General features: G+C 50.3%; 1 protein-coding gene across 3 annotated transcripts in view; it reads right to left on the bottom strand.

The window, feature by feature from the left end:
- The window catches only part of LOC109306583 (mitogen-activated protein kinase kinase kinase 3-like), a 94,145-nt gene that overhangs the window by 29,650 nt on the left and 43,737 nt on the right, over nucleotides 1–20,758 (bottom strand). For 2 of the 3 annotated variants that reach the window (XM_019530064.1, XM_019530073.1), the window contains exons 4-7: nucleotides 13,999–14,042; nucleotides 12,796–12,895; nucleotides 6,633–6,746; nucleotides 4,748–4,859 (exon numbers count right to left, since the gene is read on the bottom strand). In XM_019530064.1, the coding sequence (XP_019385609.1) occupies nucleotides 4,748–4,859; nucleotides 6,633–6,746; nucleotides 12,796–12,895; nucleotides 13,999–14,042 (370 nt within the window). The remainder of the gene's footprint in view (nucleotides 1–4,747; nucleotides 4,860–6,632; nucleotides 6,747–12,795; nucleotides 12,896–13,998; nucleotides 14,043–20,758) is intronic. The other variant, XM_019530080.1, reaches the window with a different exon arrangement.

Consider the following 20,758-nt stretch of genomic DNA (forward strand, 5'->3'; position numbering starts at 1 on the left):
TTACTAAGAGTTTAGATTGTGGATTGTATAGGATAGTTTGGACAGGGATGATCCTGTCTTAGGCTGGTGGTTGGACTAGATGACCTCTGGAGGTCCCTGCCAGCCCAACTTCTCTATGATTTCTAGAATTTTACAATATGGCCTAGACACCACTTTAAACTTGGCCCAACCTTGGTTGTGGAACTTAGGATCTGACAGTCCTCCAATGCTATTCCACTATTTCTGCAGGCCTATACTTCCCAAGGCCTACTCACTCCCTACTCGCATCCTATGCGCTGGAAACCACCTGCCAGTTTAAATACACCCACATGGTTTAACTCCTTATTCTGTGCAGCCTGTTCAATTTGTGCGCTATTCAGCTCAACTGAGTGGCCTGACCAGGTGGTGTGGCCTGGCATGGAGGATGCTAGGGCTGTGCGAAATTTTGCCCACAGTTTTATTCTGACTCGTTTCGAGCTCGAATGTCCCCTCGGCACTCACCCCATGCCGCGGTCCATATGCCCGTTTTGCAAAAAGCAGAAGCATTGCAGGTAGAGGGACAGTAGGACTTTGCATGAGGCATCCGCTCCCCGCACACACCCTTCAGTGTGTAGGACAGACCCAGCCCAGCCACCATTAGCCAAGCCCCAAAGGGGTCCATCACCACCTGTTACAGTCATAAGCGCCAGGTGACAAAGCACCGTGACCAGGACCTGAGACACCTCATCCTCAGGCATTCAGACAGATAAGATAACCTTATCCACCCAAGGAGGACTAGAGAGACAATGCTGACACAGCCCAGCGGCACAGGTAGCTCACCACAGCTCATGCCGAGAGATGGCCAAGGTGGAAGGGGTGGTGTTGGTGTTTGCACTAGACCTCTGATGCCAAGGGAAGAGCAGCAATGCCAGGGCCAGAAAGGCGATGCCCAAGGGGAAGGGGCAGGGTCTCAAAGAGCTTGTTCACGACAGGAGCAGAGCGCCCAGGGCCAGCTGGTGTCAATCAGGACAGCACCGCTGCCATCAAGATACCTCCAGGGACTTGCCCCAGACACGCGTCTGGCCTCTGGCCCCAATTACTCCTCTGAGCCGAGCTGCTCTGAGCAGAAAGTGGAGTTAGACCTCCACGCCGCATTACGTACAGCATCACGTAAGGCCATTAGCTCAGGACTAGAGCACAGCATGTCCTGAGCAGGGCCGGCCAAGCCAGCACAGAGGCCCTGACAGCCACTGCTGGCATTCGCCAGGACTTTTTGTGTTCCTTTCCGTTACGTTTCTTAAGCAGCTTTCATCCAGCATGTGCAGAAAGTCCGGGCTGTTGCACGTACAGCCGCGTCCCCCCATGCCAGGCTTGGCTTCCCTCTGTCTAAACATTCCTGGCTTCGTTGTCCCGCCTGCTGCAATAGCTCACCCCAGGGCTCTACCAAAGACTCACCTCCCAGCAACCCCCTACCCCTACTGACCAGGGACCAAGATAAGGCTGAGGATGCTGCTATGATTTCATGGCTGTAAAAGCTTCATCAGACGCTGCCTATGCTCACAGCTGCAGACCCCAGCCAGGGAGGGCTCAGGCCTGGGCTGCTGCTGCTACATAAACCAAGAGACATTGTGTAAAGAGAAGATATTCCTAAGAGTCCCTGGCTAAGACACAGGGGCTCAGGACGCAGCACCAAAGACAACAAGGATTTGAGGGATACCGCGTTGTGCCAATGGGACTGTTCATCTGCAAGCATGTCAGACTATGAGCTGCCCCAAGCGCAGGCGGGTTCCCAGGGAACAGCTCTACCTCCTGCCCTCTCATCTCCCTGTGTCGCAGGTCTCCCCACCCCGCACTGATTCTCAGAGGATGCAAGTCTGCTGCATCCCCTGCTTAGGTTGTGTCTATATTAAGTTTGCCACAAAACTCAGGTCCTTCTGGTAACACTGTGGGTGGATCCATACTTGCAACTAGCTGGGGAGTGACAAAAAGGGTCCTACTACCACTGACGGGCCACCAGAAAGTGTAGTCACACCCACGCTGTGTTTGTCTATATAATATCTATATTTGGCTGCTTGTGTTTCCTGGATAAGCAAGAACATCGTCCTTCAGGGTGTTCCCCGAAATCCTACATGCTCCAAAGGGGATACGGCATGGCTAGGAGATGGCCAAGACCCCACAGTCCTGCCTGACAGTTCAAGGCAGACACTAGGTACGATACAAGCCCCTGTGTTCACCTGAACCAGCTCTTTGCAAGCAGAGTGCCTGTAGCCAGAGTGGCCAGGCTTTACAGTCCCTCTCAGGCATGGGAGGCTTTAAAAAGTTGCTCAACACTGGAAAGTGACTGCAGAAAAATTAGGGCTAGGTGAAAATTTCCCATCAAAACTCATGACATGCACAAGGGAGGAAAAAAAAAAAAAACCCAGCTTTGATTCCCAGAAGTCAGGTTGACTCTGCGAGAAAAAAAAAAAAAAAGAAAAAAAAATTCTCATCGCTTTGCTCATAGGCTGAGCAATTTCCTTGAATGCAAAATCACTGGGGGAAATGGCACAAAGCTGCCATTTTTTAAAATCACTTTCCAGAGCAGAATTTCTCTTAAAATAATATGCAGATTAGAAAAGGCAGAGCTGAGATTTCCACTCAGCCAAACGGATTTAGATTAACAGGGAGCAACCTTCTGCACCCCAGGGTGAAGAAGAAATAGCCCAACTCAAGAGACAACCACCCAGGCTGGCAGGTGGCCATAGCACGGGGCTGGGCAGCACCCGTTCCCTTAGGGAAACCACCATGGGGTTATCCATGACCACATGTAGCTTGCACAGTGGCTGAAAACAATGGCCTCACCATCGACTCAGTGACACCTACCAGCCCCCTGGACTGTCCAGTCGCCAAGCCACCCAGTGCCACCAGGGAAGGAAAAAGAGCAACCTTCTGTATTACTATTGCCCCTAAGGAAAATCCAGGTGCTGTAGCAAGAGGCTTCTCCATAAGTGCGCTGGAAAACCCAGAACAGAGGACAATATGACCTCAAAATTAAGACACGGGACCAGAACTGAGAAAAGCTGAGTTTAGCTCCCAGCTCCGCCAGGGAGTGCCTCATTCCCTATCTTTGAAGGATGGATGGCACTTCCTTTGTCTTTGCTGTCTATTTAGCCCTCACCTTCCAGGGTGAAAGTGGGTCTCTTGCCAAGTATTCCTACAGGGCTGAGCCCAAAGGAAGTCCAATTCTGGCTGGGGATGCTATAGAAACATGCACATGTTTTACAGCGTAATAAAACCCTAATGCAGCACAGCCACAAATCTAAGCGAGTGCCCCACCTCACATGAACCCAAAATAATCTGATCTCACCCCATCCGCCACTACATACGTAAACAATTCTGCCATTCACACGCACGCATTAGCTCCCCGTGCCATTGCTGGCATTCGACTGCTGGCCTGTATTCACGGTGTAACGTAGCTCAAGAGGAGCATTAGAGATGTTATTCTGTCCAAGCCCAGTTTCTACTGAGGCTCTGTGCAATAACATGTATTCATGTGTGCTCTTCATTCATAATTATCCAGGGGCTCTGCCAGGGTCTGGGCAAACTCTCAAGAGCAGCATGAGCTAAATGAAAACAATGCGAAAAGAAGAAAGAAACCTGGCAAATAAAAACCGCAAAGCCAAACAGCACTCTTGTACACATAAAGGCAGCTCTTCTGATTTTGGTGGGAGGCAGGCATGGCTGTCATAGGGCAGAATTTCACTTAACATAGGAGAATATGCAGTATATATTCTATACTGGCATGGCTGCACATATTGTGAGCGAGAGAAACAGCAAATCCACAAGAAGACACACCTCTCTCTTGTAGTCTCCACTTATGGAAAAATCCTGTAGTGTGCATACTATGGCCAGCTGTTTGGCACAGGGCCTGTGGCCATGTCTACCCCACCTCCATGCCACTCCTGGGAGCACCACAGTGAAGCATGCCTCACCCACTCAGCACACGCCTGAAAATGAGGCCTCAGAGCAGCACTGAGCTCAGAGACATCCATAAGCTCGCTCTCTCTCAGAGGGAAGAGTGCAGGCAAAATCAGCTTCATAGCAGCCCATGGAGATGGTGTACACAAGCTCTCTGTCTTTGAGCGTGTGTGTGTATATAATGTCAAGCCCAGTGTCCCTGACCAGACAGAGACCTCAGGCAGAGCCAGTCCACCTATATTAAATAATCTAGGTTTAAACAGAGGTCCTTTGAAACGATCCACAGAATGCAGTACAGGACAGTCTCTTTTGTTCAGACCGTGCGATCCAGCCAACAAAGCGTAACCGAGAAATATCTAGCTGGAACGGTATTCCTTGTCGGCTTGCTAGCCTTATAAAAGTATACCTGCCTCTTAAATTCTACAAGATTTTTTCTGTAAAGGTCTTATTAATACTAACAGACCAAGAAGACTCTAGTAAAGGCATTTTTCACCCAGCGATCTCAAAGCACTTCACATGGAGGCAGGAAATCAGCATGTCACAAACAAGGGAAACCAAGGCAAAGGCAGAAGAAGGTCTTGCCCAAAGCCAGGCAAGGAAGTGACAGAGCCAGAATAGGCACAGGCCAACAGAAACCATCCAAGCAGACCGAGGGCCAGAAGTGCCGGCACAACTTTTCCCCAGGATGAGACTTGGACAATAATTGCATGGAGCCGTGGGTGGACTGGCCAGCTGTGAAGGGGCATTCATGGAGACACAGCACTCCAGGGGAGAAGTTGGGTATGGGACTCAGGCAGTCCTGGCAAACCCAGGGGCATCCCATCTCACTGACCTGTTGAATACTTCCGCGTCCTCTCGCCGTCCTTATACAAAGACCCCATGATGTCTCCCATGGACTTGGAGATTCTCATTTCATGCTGCTTACTGTTGTTGGGCTGTAGGAACTAGAAAGCAGACAAAGGCCATCAGAGAGGTGGTTTGAGCCATTCCAGGTGCCCACATGAAATGGATCACATCTGGAGCCCATCGCCATATAATGTGGGCCCAAGGAGGCTGAAGTGGAACCTTTCATGATACGGAGCATGGAGAGGCTGATAAATATGATTCAAGTGCTGCAGGGAAGGGAAATGGTACCTCAGCTAGCAAGGACAGTAAATCAGACTTCTTGGTTCTGGATGCAACCTATTCGGTTGGTTTCAAATAGAAGATGAGGAGAAGCTGGCTGGGCCCTAAGAAGTTTTCACTCTAAGGACCCGCTCTTGCAATCTGACTTGTGTCCCCTGCAAGCCCCATGGCCCCCAGTGCAACTCTATGCAGCTTAAAGGATTCATCCACGTTGATCAGACTATGGAACTGGGGCCGGAGAGGAAACCTAGACTGGTGAAGCGGGAGGTGGAGGGGAAAGGAACAGCAAATCCCAGGTGGTAAATGCCAAGGGTATACGGTGATACATGCTATGCCCCAGTACATCACAGCTCTGCTGGGGCACAGATTGCCCTCAAGAACCCATGCCCTGGCCAAGCAGCTGGATCAAGTGAGGCACATCTGTACAGTGCAAGGGGAAGCCTATTCTGTTCCCTGGTCATAGCATCACCCTCTCCCTAGACACTGGAGCAAGAGCTAATGGCCACCCCAGTTTCCTATGGGATCCCACGTGAAACTCCAACCTACCAACCCACCTGCAACCACTTTGCAGCAGTGACTACTGCTGCTGCAGTGCTCCTGCAATCACCAGGAACCGCTAGAGACTGCCCGGTTGGAGGCAACTGGAAGCAACGTGAGGAAGCCCAGGGCAACACTTGGGAGAGCCAACTTTCTGCTCCAGTCTCTGCACAGTGCTATGAATTTCCCACCGCTGCAGATCACCCTTAACACCCACTGAAGTCAGTGGGAACCAAGGACACTCAGCACCACTTCAGGTTGGGATATGATGCGGAAGAAACTGCCACTGTTGCACTGACTGCCTTGCTGCCCCTTGACGCAACGCCCAGGGTACAAGCTCACAGCCGCTCAGCACATACCTTAGCAAAAGCAGCGTGCAGATCTATGGAGCCACACAGCTATTCCTTTATAGGGTACCCAGCATGGGTTAGTCATGCTTAACATGCTTAATTGCAATGCCACAGAGCTCAGGGGGTGGAAGCAGAGGGTGCAAAGGAGCTGCACAGCCTGGGATGCCGCAGACTGCTCCACTCTCAGCCTCTTCTTGTAGAGTAAAAGCACTCCATGGTCTCTGAACAGATCGTGCCCTTTGCCACCCCCCCTGCAAAAGCAAGGATGCTGACCATGTAGGTCAACACTGCTACAAGGATAGCCCATGACAAGAGAGTCATGGTGTCTCTTAGCAAGATGCTAGGCTGTGGGGTCTCACAGAAGTTCCCCGGAGGATGCACTGTGTGGAGGATCCCTTGCAAGATTACACACATCCCTGTTGGTCTCACAGATCTCTAAAGGCACCTGGCACCTTAGCAATCCATCCCAGACAGTGCTGGAATAGACCCAACCACTGTTACAGCAAACAGGGCTGCTGGCAGCAAGGAGTCCAGATCAGAGGCTTACGGGCAGAAGATGGCCAGCTTGGAGCGGACACCCCCGGGCAGGCTCCCCTTCTGCTCCGTGCTGTTAGAAGCCTCTCGTTCCCGCTCCCCCCGCCCCCTCACCTCCAATAACATTGCATCTTGCTCCGTGCATGTGAGGACACAAGGTAAAGGGCTCACACTCGTTTTCTTTGGCGCCTTCACAAAGATCCGCAAGCTCTTCAGAGAGGGGCTCAGGTCCAAGTGTTCCACCGCTCGGTCCAAGTCTTCCTGGGACTTCAGCGGGATCAGGAGCTGGAAGGGATTGAACAAATGCCCAAGGGCAGCAATGTCACACACTAGGAAAACAAAGGGAGCCAAAACCTGCCCTCCAAGCACAGAAGGACTGGGAATTCTGGGGCAGGGCGAGGCATCTCCACATCTGGATGGAGAACAAAACCCCGGTGCCGCTGGGCTTTCAGGGCCCTGACCTCTTCTTCCAAGATCTCATCTGCAGAAAAAGAGACTGAGCTTGCAACAACGATGCTTGCAAAAGACCCAAGAGAGTGCAAGAAGGCTGCTTCAGTGACCAAGTCAGTAGGAAGACTCACAGAGCTGAGAACAAGCCTTGTGCTCCATCGACAGCTCCACCTACTCAGCCACCTGCCCTTATGGCCGTTGATGGCTTTTGGGGCTGGTTGTTTCTCCAAGTCCCCGTGATGGCGCTGCCAAGGCCCACACCCAAGTCTGCTTGGGCTGTTGGTGCGGTCTGTGCAATCTGCAGCAGGGGATTTCAGCCAGCAGTGCTAGAACGGCTGCCCTAGCGCACCCCCCTCTAAAGCCGGCTGCCACAGCTGACATAAGCTGTAATATGCACCTCTGCTGTTTACCCTGGTCTCGCACAAACCCAGGCAACAGTACCTTAGTCTGTCTGCTCTAAGGCAGCCACCTTCTTCATATGGGCAGCAAGGTGCAAAATCAAGGCAAAGGCCACCTGTAGAAGCAGTTTAGCCCCCAAATGCAGAACAAATTCCCACCTAAAGCTACAGATTCAAATCCCAACAAGGTTCTGCATCCTTCAGAGGTAAAGAAACTGAGATAGGCAAAGTCCTATCTGGACGACTGTGGGGATTCCTTTTTAAGTACAGGGCTTTAGCCTAGTGCCTTTGCCCAAATTTCGATCTTTATCTATCTATATTCTATTTTCGATCTTTTTTATATATATATATATTTCTGTATTCTATTTTCGATCTTTTTTCGATCTATAGTGCAAACTGTTTTCTTCCTTGCAATGCCTAAGGCAGCTGCATTACAAAGGTGCTATGTGACAGATTAATACTGTAGTCTGTTACCAGGGGCAAAAACCACACCTGTATTTTCCCCCATATACAGCATGATCCCCCTAAGGTTATACGGCCGGGCATCAACCTTCTCTCTGGCAGCCTGGTGCCAAGTTCAGCCAGCAGGCCACAGTTTGCATTTGTGCATGTGCTAAGATATGCAGCAGTCCAGCCGGCCAGGGGACAATGAGTATCCAGAGCTCCCAGTAATTTCCCCACTGGCTTTAATAGGAGCTGCAGCTGCCCAGCACTTCTGATAGATAAATCCAACAATCCATGCGCTCAGAGTTCGCATTGTTGGACACAGCCAAAACACACTACTGCGTCAGATGAAAACCCGCACAGGAAGACATTATGAACAGCCACCTCTATCTCTCTCCATCACGGGATGCTGCTGCTTGTGAACTGCTGCCAGGGGGTTTGGCTGTCAGCCCATAGGTAAATACATGACAGACTGTGTGCATCATGTCCAGGGTTTCAGGGATGAAAGGCACAGGAGTGCAGCCAGGTGAACAAGAGGCTGTAGGCACCGGCCAGCTCAGATGAGACCTCAGCCTGGGAAACTGCTACAGAGCTGTTCCAGATGCCTTACTATACAAGTGTGCATCTGGGGAGCCTCTAGCATGAGAGCCTGTCATAGTTCGTAGTGCCTTTATCTGAACTGTGCAATTACTCCCATTTTGCAGAGAGAACTGAAGCACAGAGAAGTTAAGGGCCAAATGCATACAGAAACTAGGGCAGTGCAATGCATAAAACTTAATTAGCAGTGCCTAGTAGATTCACAGGCCTGAGTTTGGTGCCTGGGCTCCCACATAGTGTCAGCGGAGAGTTGCACAGCTTAAAATGAAACTGTTCACATGTCAGCAAGCTTAACAAGAAGCCATTAAAGCTATCCTGTAGGAAATACAAGGAGAGGAATGGGATGTCAGCTCCAGTCCACAAAGGCTGTTGACTACCTAAGTGTAGACTGGATGGAGGCACCCGTCTCTATCCCTGATCCTCAAGTACAGATCTGCTCCTGGACATAGGCAGCTGAACCTGGTCAGTGCTTTTCCATGGGCAAAACCTGCTGCCCAGCATGAGAGAGACAGACAGATTGACCCCACAACCCAGAGGTTTGGATACTTCGCTAGGATGAGGGGACTCAGATGGCTTGTCCCTGCTCCAAGGAGCACTGTACAAATGGAAACAGTGCCAGCGGAGGGAGCACATCCCCCCAGGACACCCCCTAGCATCACGGTCACGGCATTCCAGCTGGGATGTAGAACAGCTATGTTCAACATGTGGCCAGCTGGATGAGGGATATAAAACACAGTTCTTCACGCCCCAGGGGAGTCCCCTTACAGCGGACAATGCACATACACAAGTACACACATGCTGTCCTCTCTGGCTGCCTTCTGTACAGGTTAGAGGCAGTCTGAGAATATCCCCAGGACTGGGAGACAGGTGGGGCAGTGCATTGTTGGAGGATCCCACTTAGCGCCTCTGGCACCCTACGACTCGCCCAACTTTACACAAGAAGCCGGTGGCAAAGATGGGAACTGAACCCAGGGCTCTCAAGTCCTAGACTTTGATACTGTATAACAAGGCGGGGTGGAGGGTGGGCAATTATTTGGGTTTCAAGGCCACTTAGGGAGTTTTGGTGAGCTGTTGTGGCTTGGGTCAGAACACCCACACCTTCCGACCCACAAGAGCTCACCCAAACTTCCCCAGTGGTAGATTACTAAACCAATTAAGTACCCCCGTGATCCCAGCCCTGGCTCCACCCAACTGTCCCACTCCCTGCCCCATCCCAAGCACCCAGCCGAGTGCCCCCTGCCTGCAGGTGTCCCAGGCTGATCTCCACCGAGACCCTGCCCACCCCTTGCCCCCAGCAGTAGGTGCAGGGTGGACAAGTTGGGATGCCCAGGCAGCAAGGCCAGGTCTGGCAGCAGTAGCACTGGCAGTAGCAGCCAGAGGGAGCCACCACTGCTGGGAAGTGGAGTCCGGCTGCCGCACTGCCCCAACCCCACTGCGTGCCTGGGGGCAGCGGTACCGGGCACATGCACCACAGCCTGGGATGTTCCCCATGCCTGGGCTGGACAGGGCTGAGGGATCTACTATGGGCCAGATAAAATCCCTTGGTGGGCCAGATTTGACCCATGAGCCAGATTTTGCCCACTTCTGCCCTATAGGGTACTAGGTCTTGGGTTTTGTGTCAGGGTTGACAGTAAATTTATGAAGAATTTACCTTATCGGTTTGTATAGGATGGTTTGGATAGGGATACTCCTGCCACAGGGCTTGGACTAGTTGACCTCTGGAGATCCCTTCCAGGCCAACTTCTGTAGGAGTCGAAGACTTTAGGATGCCCTAAACAAGGAGCACCCGTCCTGGTGGGATCTTGCCTGGAGAATGACACTTTCCTGATATGCTGCTTAACCCTACTAAAGTCAGCAGAGCTCCACATGTGCAGCAGACAGAGAAACCTAACCCAAGTGCTCCTGTCACTGAATATCCTGGTAAGAAATTGGGTCAAATCCTGCCCCCACTTGGATGGAGATATGTCCTACTCATTGCAGGGCAGCAGCTGGCAGCAGAGACTCTCTTTTACAATGCTTGATACTGCTTTTTGCTAAAGCCTACAGGCCCACTCTGTCCTTAGATGTCCTCTGGTTGTGTCCAAGAATGAAATCTGGCTTTGGACCTTTGGGGTATTTCCACAGTCCCCATCCCTGCTCCTCCGCTTACCCAGCTCCTCACAAGTCTTCCAAATGGCACTTGCTCTGCTCGTGCTTTGAACAAAATGTTCTGCAGGTCACTTTGTCTCGCTCCAGTATCACAACATGAGTATGCTTACAGGCTTGCTCGGCAAAGCCAAGAACATCGGGCAGAAATTGCCCTCTTCTAGGGTGGAATCAGGCCAGTGTTTTGCTTGGCTTTGCCTATTCCTCATGTCTGGCAAGCAGATTTTGCTCCATTTGGCACCCAGGCTGCTGCGTACAGGGAGACTGGGAACTGAGTCCTACTAGACACTTAACTAAATATAGACACTGGCACAACCTTGGAGTTAACTGGCAGGTTGTGTTCAAAGTAACTGGGCTGCATCTTAGCCTCTCCCATGAGTTTCTCCTCTCTATAAACTTAGCAACTATGACAGCAACCTGAGGTGCCCACATCAGCAAGGGAGGGAGAGCTTGCAGAGGGAGCCGGTGGCCAATGCACCAAGACTTACATATAAATGCAAAGGTAAAATTGGCCAATATGTATTATATGGAATATTTATATATAAGCATACTCCTGTAACACCTGGGGACTGCACTGAGTACAGCCTTGTGCAAACACATAATGAGACTCACTCCAGCTTATATAGCTGAAACGCACAAAGACAGGTCAAAAAAGGGGAGATGGGGCACAGCGAGGGGAGGTCACTTGCCCAATCTCACGCACTGTGTCAGTGGTAGAGCCAGCAACACAGCCCAGAGATTTCAGGGGGAATTCAAAGAGGACAGTCCAGTGGTTCCCAACCAGGATGCCATGGCTGGATACCACACCACATTAGCACAGACAGACATGCAACCGTGACTCACAAGATAAACTCAGAGGTTTCAAATAAGAATCCAGAGTGTTAAAAACAATTCTGAGCTGTTGTTCCCTTTCTGAATTCCTTGCCATGGAAGAATGGCTGTATTATCTTTATCCAGTCAAAAGTTGAGTGCAACTATGAGACTGCATTTTCCAAGGGGTGCCTTGAGTCTAAAAAGGGATCATCTCCCCAGAGCTGAAGTGCATGTGGGATTGCCAAAGCTCAGTAGTGTGGGAAGGTCCAGCTCAGATGAGAGGGATACCCAAAGTCTCTTGACTGTCTAAACTCTTTAATTTTTACCAGGAGGAAAAATAGGCAAAATGCTGACCCTCATCACTCCAGATTTACACAGACGGAGGTGGAATTACACTACATTTACACCAATGTAACCAAAACCAGAATTCGGCACAGAAGGCATCATTAGCCTACAGATGACGTGCCATTATCAGGACTTATAGACGCCTTCCCTCAAGGCTGGCTCCATGTATAAAGACTGTTTTCATGATAAAGCTGTCAGGTAAATTGCTGCTCTTACAAGAGCTGCCAGTTCTCACAAGGAGAAAACACTGATGGACAGAAAAGACCCCAACTAAAGCTAAACTCAACCAAACTCTCACCATAATTAGCAGCCAACTTCAGATTGGGTTAGGTACTATACAAAAGTATAAGGAGACAATGCCTAGCAGAGGGCAAAGCCCATGATGTAAGAGTTGTATTTGTTGTTGGAAAAAAATCTTTCAATGGAAAGAAGCCTGGGATGAAGTGACTCACTCCCGGAGAATCCCATGCAGGAGACCACCAGAAAACACTTGAAATTAGAAAATTTACAACATTTCTGACCACATCCAATGCCACGGCCTAGATTATTTGACATGGCATAAGAAGCAAATTAGGAGTAACATCACAGTCTTTTGATTGATCCGAAACTCAAGTGACACCCAGCTCCAAGCACTAGTGCCTTGGAGCACTGCTGGGCCTGAACCACCACACACCCAGGACAGGGAGCTTATAAGCACATGCCCAGCCCTGTTCCAGGGTGGCTGTGTTGTGTGCATTTCAGGGTGCAGTGTACAGGGAACAAATGTGCCCCGTGCTGAAGAGCAGGACAGTCAGGTTCATCACATAGGAAAGAAAAACAGGGCAATGCAAGCATGTTGTGGAACTGGCAAGCTCCTTCACAGAGTAGGGCTGGAAGGCACTTCCAGAGGTCACTAGTCCACCACCCTGCCTGAGACAGGATCACCCCTATCCCATACCAAGCTACTGTCCAACCTCTTAGCAAAACTACACAGCCAATCCTGACACAGCCCCAGACATAACACCCAAACCTGCCACAGGTAAAACAAGGGGACCGCAGCAGCCAGCATAGGAAGGTTTTGTGCCTCCATGCTCTCTTGCTGAATAGAAAGGTGAGGGATAACTAGCTGCATGATGTGGGCTGGGTACCCAACCACTCAGTACCTCGTTGTTGGCATAGTGCAGATCCATCATCTGTCCAAAAGCATCCATGACTTTCTGCAGCACTTCTTTGAATCTGACCGGTCTTGGAAACTGGATAATCCTAAAAACAGAAATAAGGGTAGAGGTGTCACTTGGATAAACCTGTGCTGTGGAAGTAGATTAGCCTCAGCCTGGTGGAGCAGGGACCTATTCTCCGATGTCATGACATACCCTATTCATAAATAATGATCAATAATTATGGGGCCGATCGTGGCAGGGAGGCCACAAGCAACCTCTCCTTGTCCACACAACAGCTCCAACACAGATGGTGAACTCAGGCCCCGGTCCTTGCGGGTAATGTTCCCTCAGGGGCTGGGGGGGCTTGTTCCATCCAGAAGGAAGCGCGGTCGCCTCTCAGATCATGCCCCAAGGCTCACAGCACAGCCCCTCTGTCCTCAATAAAGGTACAAAGATTCCCTTCCAGGGCAGAACCTAGGTCCAACAGCACGTCCTTGAGATCACACCTGGGCCAGTTTCCCTTGTGATTTGTCATTTCATGGGTTACAGAGTGGCAATGAACAGCAGACTAAAGATGGCTTGGTTTGCTAGGGCAACTCTCCTATGCCTGCAGGTGCAGGGTCCCATGGGTTTCAGCAGGAGCTGCAGGTGTGCAAGCATACAGGATCCAGCCCCATGCTGCGTGCATTGTGTTATCCTCTACTGAGTGCATTAGCCATTGTGACCATCAGCCTGAAACCCCTTCTCTCCAAGGCAACCTGCCCAGCCAGGCCCTGAACCCTGCCACGAGCGGAGATCCTTCCCTGTAAATGTCAAGTTGGGAAGGGCGGACGGGCTTCGAATAGCAGCTCTGTTATTATGGGACTCATGCCCAAAATCCACTTATCTTGAGTAAGTGTCACAGGCTGCTAATCTCTTTAGTGGGAGATTCAATGGCCAACTGTGGTTCAATAGGCCACAGAAATAAAATTAAAAGTGGACAGAAGAATCCAACCACATCTAATCATGGGGCATTTCATGGATTCCAGTTTGGAAATCAATTGCCTGGGCACAAAGGAGATTTGTAGCTACTGGGCAGGCCTTGCAAAGGGGAACTCTCCTCACAGGGCTTCCAGTGTGTGCACGCAGGGCTGGGTAGAAAGGTGCAGACAGGTGGCCCCAGGTGCAAAGCAGAGTTGCATTAGTGTCATGAGAGCAGGTACACACCTTTTCTCCCCGTCATATTCAAACTTGAGCCTGGCGTTGCGCTGCTGAAAGAAAGAAGACAGTTAATAACCAAGTTCTTTTACACTGGACTGGCAGGGTCTGATTCAAAGCCCTGCAAAACTATCAAAAAGATGCCCACTAACTTTAGTAAGACCCTGTTGAAGGCCCACTGCCTTCAGATGGACCCAAGGATGGATTATACCATGGGATCCCCAGGCTGCCTCCCTCCTTAAACACAGGAACCCCCAGAATCTGGTAAAAATAATCTTGTCTATCAATAAAAAGAGCCTCTAGTGACAGTAACTGGCTTTTAACTCTGCATAACTGATAGGTTTGGTATGATATGTTTGCTCGGGCTCTGCTGGGTAACATTTTCCAAAATCACCCAGGAGCCAAAGGCCTATTTTCCAGGTGGGACAAGCATTTAGCAACTTAAGTTGGACTGGACTTGAAGGCTTCGGATCATCTTTCCCATTGCTGACTTCTGAATAGGAGATCCCAGAACCTGTCCTACGCTCCTGGGGGCAACAACGGGGTGTTAAGTAGCACACAGTGAGAGTTTAGGTAGGGATACCACGTACTGCATTCGAGACTGCCAAGGACCTGAACTTGTTAAATCTGTTCCAGCCTAAGTTAGGGTGCCACCTTTCACTAATTATCATCATTCAGTTTTTATTATGTTAGGACCTACAGAATCGAAACAAAGTCAGGAACCTGGCTGCATTCACACTGTACAGACATGCACAGGACCTGGTCTTCCACCTTAAAAATGCCATCTGAATTACATGGAGATGCCTCAGCTGAGATCCAGAACTCACTTGTACAAAGACCTCAGGCCTCTGCCACACATTACACTTGTGACATGATTACCCAATCACACTTTAAAGCAGTTAAGTGCATCATAAAACAATAAACCATAACTTTATCCACAAAAAATGCATAACAACTTTGTTGCTGGTTCCGATTATGCCATTAATTGAACGTGTGGCCAGCTGCACCCACCTGACCAGGAGTCCCGTCAGCTCATGGGGCTCCCAGCCTCAGGGGTGCATTAAGCACCCCTCAGGTTGGGAGCCCACCGCTGATCGCGATCCCGGGCTCCCCTTCCACTGCCAGTAAGGTGCAAGAGGATCTGACGCTCAGTCCCACAATCACAACTCCTGCCATGCATGCGTGTAAGGCAGGAAGAGCACTGCATGGATCATGCATCAGATCCCATCCTGCCTTTACCCGCGGGTCTGGTAGGGGTGTCAGAAACACCCTTTCCTCCTCTCCACATATTGGAAAAATGGACAAAGCAAGTAGAGGCTGCAAGAAAGCGGTTATCATTCCCAAGTGGGGAAGCATGACATACAGGGACTAAGAGATTTGTGGTCTGGGGCAGGACCTAGTATCAAAATCAAGGCAGTGCCAAAAACACAAGTTGTCCTGCCTCACCCTTACAGCCTGCTGTATGCAGAACTAGTTAGCTGCTTGTAGCCGTAGTCATGCTCGCTCTCACTTTGTCTGTATTAAACCAACGGGGTTTTTTTGTTTTCTTTTATAGAGAAGCTCCAAATGCACTGCCCACCTTAGCTGGAGCAGCAGGGCTGCACCGTCGAGGAAGAATCAGCCTCACACTCCCTGCGTCTGAACAGGACAACTCCTGAACGGGTGGATGACAACACTTCCTGAGGCTGCTCCTTATCACTAACCCTGTATTTCCAGAGTGTGAAGGCACAGTTTCCATACTCTCACCCTTTCGAAGGCAGGCAGAGCTGAAATGGCATTGTCTCTAATGGGGAATGTGGCCTGCCTAGTCTTTGGGATTATTTTTAAAGGGCCAGATTTCCAAGTACTGCAACATCTACTGAATTCAAGGCATGCCACCCTAAAAGCTATGTGCATCAAGAGCTGAAGAAAGCAGGAACAAGCTTAGGGGGGGTTCAGTTAAGAGTAGTAAATCTCCTCACTTGGCCAGAACCCATTATACTTAGTGCTTCAAGATAAAAGGATATTATTTCCAGTTTTGAACTTGCACCTGAAGTGCCAAAATACCTGGAGAATATCTCTTTCCTTATATACACAGCGGGCGCATCTACACGTGCATCATTACTGAGCAGTAACTATGGCAACTTACTCCAACCTGGGCATAAATTTGCTACCTGCATGATGCAGGTACCAATTTACACCCAAGTAATTACTGCGCAGTAAGGCACATGTAGAGGCCTTACTGTGCAGTAACCCAAGTCAGTCCACACACAGAATTACTATGCTGTAATGCCTGCACATGTAGACGCTGGTGTAAAAGACACTTAAAATGCAGTAAATTACTGTGCAGTAAATGCATATGTAGATACTCCCAGTGTGCCCAGCCAGGACCAGAAGGAGAAAGGTGAAAGATCATGAAAAGGGATGCTCCCAGGAGAACCACTGAGGTACCTGAAGCCAGTTTTTCCAGTTTCAAAGGCACTGGAATACGTCTAATCAGCACCCTAATTACAATCAGACCCCAAAATCCTGACCTGGCTTTCAAATACCTGGAAGTTGAAAGGGAGGAGGGTGATTGTTTCTGACCCAACATTTTGGGTTGCAAATATTGTAGAGAGCACCCAACAACAAAAAGTGAGTGCAAAATATGCAGCCCTTGAGCCTGGGGAGATGTTTGCCTGAGAAGAGCGAGGGCAGGCCAGGGTCACTCCTAATCTGAACTTCTGCATACTCTTGAGGCCTGACCTCAAGTGTCTAGGTGAAATACCCAGACCCTCTCATTGCTGCTGATAAAAATCAGGATTTGGTGCCTAGAAGCACAGAAGAGCAGGGCTGGAAGGGACCTGGAGGTCACCTAGTCCAACTCAAAGCAGGATCTGCCCCATCTAAGCCAGCCTAGGCAAGTGTCTTATCTAACTGCTCTCAGAAACAATCACGGGTGAAGATGGCACCACCTCTCTGGGCAAAAGTTCTTCCTAACATCCCACCTAAAATATCTCCAGCTGCAGTTTCCCTGGCAGCCATGAGAAGGGAACCAGGGCAAGGATCTCCTGAGGTTCATGCCCGCTCAGGAGCAAGACAAAAAAACCCCCAAAAAATGGAGCTTGGCTCAGAAAACCCTGCGCGCTCAAAGGCATCGCTGAACTGGGGTCTCCAACTCAACGCAGGTTTATGCTAATCAAAACAGCTTCTCGGACAAGCACGTTTCAAAACAGCTTGTTGCTGGAAAAATGTCACAACACTAGTAACAACTCCGGAGAGGAAAAAACCTGCTGCATCCTTTTCTTCTGCATCAACAACCGGCCGATCTCCTCTGGCATATGGCCAACCCAAATACGCCAGCTGCCCCATATAACTGTGCTCCACTTGCAAGGAGAAAAACAAACAAGCTGGATGCAAGGGGGGGGACGACACTTTATTTATTTAGAGCGGTTTTTGGACAGGCTAATATAAAAAGCACCCAAATAAGCTAGGGTTTTAAAATACATGAGCTGGGGGAGGCACAATAGAGAGAGGAGCAATGTGCTCACGATGCAGTTTCGAAATCTCTCATTTTATGCGTTATCAGATCTGCAGCTAATAGCATTTAAATTCATGCTAGTCTCAGCTTTGCTCAATACTCTCAGCTTCTGCTGTAGGCCACCACCACTGACTTTTGGTGGTGCCTCCAAGTCCCAACCAAGATCCGGGTCCCAGCTGGGGGGGAGGGGGTACGGTGGGCTGTGTGCGTGCCCCCCTCCCCGCCATGGTGCACAGTCCCTGCCAGTGGCGGCGGCAGCAGCAGGAGAGAGTAGGCTCTTGGGGTGCTCATAGTCCGTGCAGGTGGACCCCCGCGGCAGTGCCCAGCTCCAGCCAGCTCGGGAAGCTGCGTGCAGCAGCAGGGAAATAGGCCAGGCTGGCCCAGGTTCATCGTGCAGCTCTAGTGCAGCTCATGGGGTTGGGGGGGGCTTTTCCAAGGGGTGCCTTGAGTCTAAAACGGTCGAGAAGCACTGGGCTAGGAGTTAATGCAATCACCCAAAAAGCAAAAAACCTATATTTGAGGCCCTACTTAGTCTCACAGGGCTGTAGTAAAAGATCTAGTTGTGAGAGGCCTAAGGTCACGCTAGAAGTCTGTGGCAGAGGAAGGGCTGCCCCTCTTGTTTTGGATTCAAACCTTGGCCACTTGACCACCCTCCCTCCACACCTCACTCCCAGTCTTAAACAAGCCACATCTCTGGCAGTGATTTAAAACACAACTTTGGTGTCATGCCAAACTTCTTGCCCGATGTCTTGGCTGGTAAGGCTCTGAGCTTGGAGGGCACCCGCTGGCCCAACCTTAATGCAAACAGTATCTACATTAAAAAAGGCCCTGGCAGGCACAGCGCTCCCTCGCTTTCTGCCTGAATGTCTCCTCCAAGGTATTTGGGCTGCAGTTTCCTGTGGCCTAGTTACCCAATGGCCTCTAAAATTTCACTCGTTACCTTCCAAGCCTAAAAAGGGGAAAAGAAAGAGATATACACACAAAGCCACTCTGGTGACCACAAGCCTGTCATGGTCTTTCCAAGTTTTTTTTTCCTTCCTATTTTTTAGCTCCTTCCTTAAAAATTCTATTTAAAGGAAGAGCGGTCCGAAACCTCAAGGTTTCAAAGGAAAAAAGGGTCGGCATGAATGTAGCTTCAACCCACAGCAAGTTAGAAGCAAAATGGGAACAAAAAAAAAAAAACCACAGCAAAAGCCGAAGACATCTCAGCCACCACAACTCATGCGACCGGCTTGGAGGAAAGGACCCGGCTGCTTATGCCTGGAACCTGTTCTGCCGACGGGGTCACACCCTCCGGATATGGCCAAAATGGGGCTACGCTGCCCTCTTCCCCCACTCCTCCTTTCCCAGTGGAGCTGGGGGAGAAACAGCATCGCTTCGCTGGTTTAGATTAGAAGCGTTGGAAAATGGAAAAAGTCCTTCCAAACGAGGTGAATCATAATCTTATGCAGAGTTCCCTGAAGAGCACACGGCTGTTTGTAATAAAAAGCACACACGCGCACCAGCCTGGGATGGAAAGAGCCGAGGGAGACAGGCAAGGGGCATACAGACCTGGCTGGGAGGTGCCAGGCTCTTGCTGGGAAGCAAGTCACCTTTGGGGCACACATCCAAAAGGCATGTAAAAGGAAAGAAGCGCAGGGTCTAATGGGCAGCGGAAAGGCATGGCGGCAGCGGCAGACTGCAGAGGATCCCTCAGACATTTACTTGGCAGGCCAGGTGCTTCGGGGAGATGTGCTATCTTTCATTAGACCAGCTGAGTAGCTGGGGAAAAAACAGATCTTTGCAAACTTTCGAATGCAATTGCCCTTCTTCAGACAGAGGAAGTCTCTGTCCTTAGACCAACACGGCTGCAACCAAAAACCAAACATTTACTTGGCGTCGTTCTATACTTTGCCCTGTTTTTAGCAACAGAATATTAGTTATAATCTAGGCCACGGCAGAACACGACTGATCCACAGCGTGAGCAGTTATCTGCATGGAGCACTCAGCTGTTAGGCTCTCCAGCAGTTTAAACAGATAAAATGTTGCCCACTTCCCCCTTTTCCTTTTTGGAAAAAGCTACCAGGAAATCCTGGTCTCTGTCGGTCCTGCGCATCCCCTTCCCTCACGATGAAAGAGCATGGGACATGGTTAGCTCAGAGCCTGGAGGTCTCCTGCTGGGAGAGAGGCAGTGGATGGGTGAGCTGAGCTGCTCTGTCCTATGGGAATTTTCTTTTTGCACAGAAGAAACGACGAAGGTCAGCACCAGGCAGTTTCCCCCACCCGCTCCTGCTTGCAGCCTGCTCCTACAGCTTGCAAGATTCACATGCGTCCATGCCCTTCTCAAAAGCACACTCCCTGCCGCGGAAAGGCAGCTGTGTAGTGTGACGGAGGGAGAGCTAGTGGAGAGAGCACTGGGCTGGGATCCAGGAGGCCTGAGTTCCACTCCCAGCTCCGCCACTGGATTGCACAGTGCCTCAAGGCAAGTCCCTCCAGCATGCTGGGCATGTTTCCCCAGCTGTTCACTGGAGAAAATGATGCCAGTCCCTCTTGACAATGCTTTGAAGACGACTGGCGAACAGCCAGAGATTAAAGCTACGTCTTGCCGATAGCACGTGTCGGCTCCTGCTTTGATCGCTACGTCTGAATCCATTGCGCAGACCCTTGTTCTCTGAACTGCCCGTGTTGTTCCATTTCTCTCTGGTCCCTTTTACCCTTCCTGGTTTCACTTCGTTGTTCCCTCACCCCTTTCCTTCCTACAGTAGATTGCAGGGCATCCTCTGCTGTTATTCTCAGTACCCATTTCCTCTTTTCCTCTTGCTTTCTGGGAGGAATGCCAGAACCCCACATTCGTTCACTCAGGACAGGTCCAGCCAACCCAGCCCGCAGGGCCCCCTGGCAGCTGCTGCCGAGGATGCAACCTTTGGCAGCAGTTATGGGTGACCATCCCCGTGGACAGGTCCCTCTACAACCCCAGTTTGTTAAAGGTTGGAGCCGATATGCAGACGTGTGCTCCGTCTCTCTTTATGTTACATTTCCTGTGCCCTGCCAAGCATGTTCTCTCTTTACTTCAATTTATCCTACCTCTGCAAGGCAAGCAGTGCCATTTATGGAGAAGAGCACTGGGCCAGGACTCAGGACACACAGGTTCAGCTCCCAGCACTGCTGCCTCTTTGCAGAGTGACCGTGGACAAATCAAGCCATTTCCCCTTTACATGCCTCAGCCTCCCCATTCGTAAAATGGAGGAGAAACAAGATCGTTAGGTGGAAAAGGACAACAGCTAGGCATAA

This window comes from Crocodylus porosus, unplaced genomic scaffold (genome assembly GCF_001723895.1).
Source record: "Crocodylus porosus isolate Cpor-Errol unplaced genomic scaffold, CroPor_comp1, whole genome shotgun sequence".
NCBI classification, from domain to species: Eukaryota; Metazoa; Chordata; order Crocodylia; family Crocodylidae; genus Crocodylus; species Crocodylus porosus.